Below are 2,767 nucleotides of genomic sequence, written 5' to 3' on the forward strand. Positions count from 1 at the left end.
GGTATAAGGATGATGTCTGCCATGCAGTTATGTTTCTGCTCCCTGGGGTCATAGTCCAGGGAGAAGGACGTTGGGACATTAAAGAAGTAGACCTCAGGTGAAATGACACAGATAGTTGCCCAGTCCTTCAGATATTTTGAGTTATGATTCTAGTACAGAAAATATATGAAATTAATAAACTTTTCATATTTATTAATTATATGTTAATTTACTAGAGAAAGCACACACTACTCACATATTCTGAGTGAAATAAAAATACTATGCCATTTTAACGGCTGAGTAATACTCCATTGTGTATATGTACCACCGCTTTCTTATCCATTCACCTGCTGATGGACATCTAGGTCGCTTCCATGTCCTGGCTGTTATAAACAGTGCTGTGATGAACATCCGGGTTCACGTGTCTCTTTCAATTCTGGTTTCCTCATTGTGTATGCCCAGCAGTGGGATTGCTGGGTCATAAGGCAGTTCTATTTCCAGTTACATATACACAATGGAGTATTACTCAGCCATTAAGAAGAATACATTTGAATCAGTTCTAATGAGGTGGATGAAACTGGAGCCGATTATACAGAGTGAAGTAAGCCAGAAAGAAAAACACCAATACAGTATACTAACACATATATATGGAATTTAGAAAGATGGTAATGATAACCCTGTATGGGAGATAGCAAAAGAGACACAAATGTATAGAACAGTCTTTTGGACTCTGTGGGAGAGGGAGAGGGTGTGATGATATGGGAGAATGGCATTGAAACATGTATAATATCATATATCAAACGAATCATCAGTCCAGGTTCGATTCATGATTCTGGATGCTTGGGGTTGGTGCACTGGGATGACCCAGAGGGATGGGAGGGAGGGAGGAGGGAGGAGGATTCAGGATGGGGAACACTGTATACCTGTGGTGGATTCGTGTTGAAGTATGGCAAAACCAATACAGTATTGTAAAGTAATTAACCTCCAACTAAAATACATAAATTATATTATGCCATTTTATATGAGTATTAATACATACATAAAGAATATGGAAAGAAAGAAAAAGTCCTCAGAAGTAGCAATAGTAATATTCACTCTGATTTTAAAAATCTAGAAATTGGTATTTTCTCTTAAATGTAATGAGGTATCTTAATTATAAAATAATTAATTTTAATTTTATTTTTTTCTCTGGTTCAACTAACATCATTATCTCAGAGAAGCAGGAGAGGCTCAGGAGATCACTGCATGATGAGTCTTCTTTGATGAGAGACTGAACAATGACTTACCCAGAATTACTCTCCCCAACACCCACTCACACGTACACACGTGCACACAGACACTCACACACATGCACACACAGGCATAAAATATTCTCATTTTCTCTTTAAACATAGAAGGGACTGAGAAGAAAATGGACCCTGGAAATCACTCCTCAGTGACTGAGTTTATCCTCGCTGGGCTCACAGAACAGCCACAGCTCCAGCTGACCCTTTTCCTCCTCTTCCTAGGAATCTATGTGGTCACAGTGGTGGGAAACCTGGGCATGGTCACACTGATTGGGCTCAGTTCTCACCTGCATACACCTATGTACTATTTCCTCAGCAACTTGTCCCTTATTGATCTCTGTCAGTCGACTGTCATTACCCCCAAAATGCTCGTGAACTTTGTGACAGAGAAGAATATTATCTCCTATCCTGAATGCATGACTCAACTTTATTTCTTCATCATTTTTGCTATTGCAGAGTGTCACATGTTGGCTGTGATGGCATATGACCGCTATGTTGCCATCTGCAACCCCTTGCTTTACAACATCACCATGTCTTATCACATCTGCTTCTTCCTCACAATGGGAGTTTATATTTTGGGCATCACTGGATCCACAATCCATACAGGATTTATGTTGAGACTCTTTTTCTGCAAGACCAATATCGTTAACCATTATTTCTGTGATCTCTTTCCACTCTTGGAGGTATCCTGTTCCAGCATCTATGTCAATGAATTATTGGTTATATTCTTGAGTGCATTTAACATTTTGACTCCTGCTCTAGTTATTCTCACTTCCTACATCTTCATCATTTCCAGCATCCTCCAAATCAAATCCATGGAAGGCAGATCCAAAGCCTTCAGCACCTGCAGTTCTCACATCGCTGCTGTTGCTATTTTCTATGGATCTGCTGCATTCATGTACCTACAGCCATCATCAGTCAGCTCCATGGACCAAGGGAAAGTGTCCTCTGTGTTTTATACCATCATTGTGCCCATGCTAAACCCCCTGATCTATAGCCTACGGAATAGGGATGTCAAATTTGCCCTGAAAAAAATTTTAGACTGTGAAAAACATATATGAACAGAATCAATATTATGATGGCATATCAGTTATTTGGACTGCCAAGAAATTCCCCAATTCTTAATTATCTACAATATATTTAATAGAGAAACCTCTAACCTTAATTTATCCTTTCATAATAGGTCTCAGTAACTTGTTTTCCAACAAATATATTAATCAGAGTCTGAGAGGTGGATTCTTTGGAAATTAGGTCAGAACTAATAAATAATAGAGAAGATTATTTGAAATTAATAAAAATTCTAGGATGTTGCAACTAATATTCTCTATTCTGAATCCATTAGGAGACCCATTCAAATTTCTATCTCTCTATTGTTGTTCAGTTACTCAGTCAAGTCCAACTGTTTGTGACCACATGAACTCAGCATCTGAGGCTTCTCTGTCCTTTTCTATCTCCCGGACTTTGCTCAAACACATGTCCATTGAATCGGTGATGCCATCCTA

General features: G+C 38.7%; 1 protein-coding gene across 1 annotated transcript; it reads left to right on the forward strand.

Annotated features, from left to right (window-relative positions):
- Window positions 1-1,357: 1,357 nt before the first annotated feature.
- LOC120874391 lies at window positions 1,358-2,326 on the forward strand. The gene has a single exon (XM_040255760.1). The coding sequence runs from the start codon at window positions 1,391-1,393 to the stop codon at window positions 2,324-2,326; it is 936 nt and encodes a 311-aa protein (XP_040111694.1). The 5' UTR covers window positions 1,358-1,390.
- The last annotated feature ends 441 nt before the right edge of the window (window positions 2,327-2,767 follow it).

This window comes from Oryx dammah, unplaced genomic scaffold (assembly GCF_014754425.2).
Source record: "Oryx dammah isolate SB20612 unplaced genomic scaffold, SCBI_Odam_1.1 HiC_scaffold_15, whole genome shotgun sequence".
NCBI lineage: Eukaryota > Metazoa > Chordata > Mammalia > Artiodactyla > Bovidae > Oryx > Oryx dammah.

Coding starts and splice junctions, on each gene's coding strand:
- LOC120874391 (XM_040255760.1), top strand. CDS start 1,391: ATGGACCCTGGAAATCACTCCTCAGTGACTGAGTTTATCCTCGCTGGG.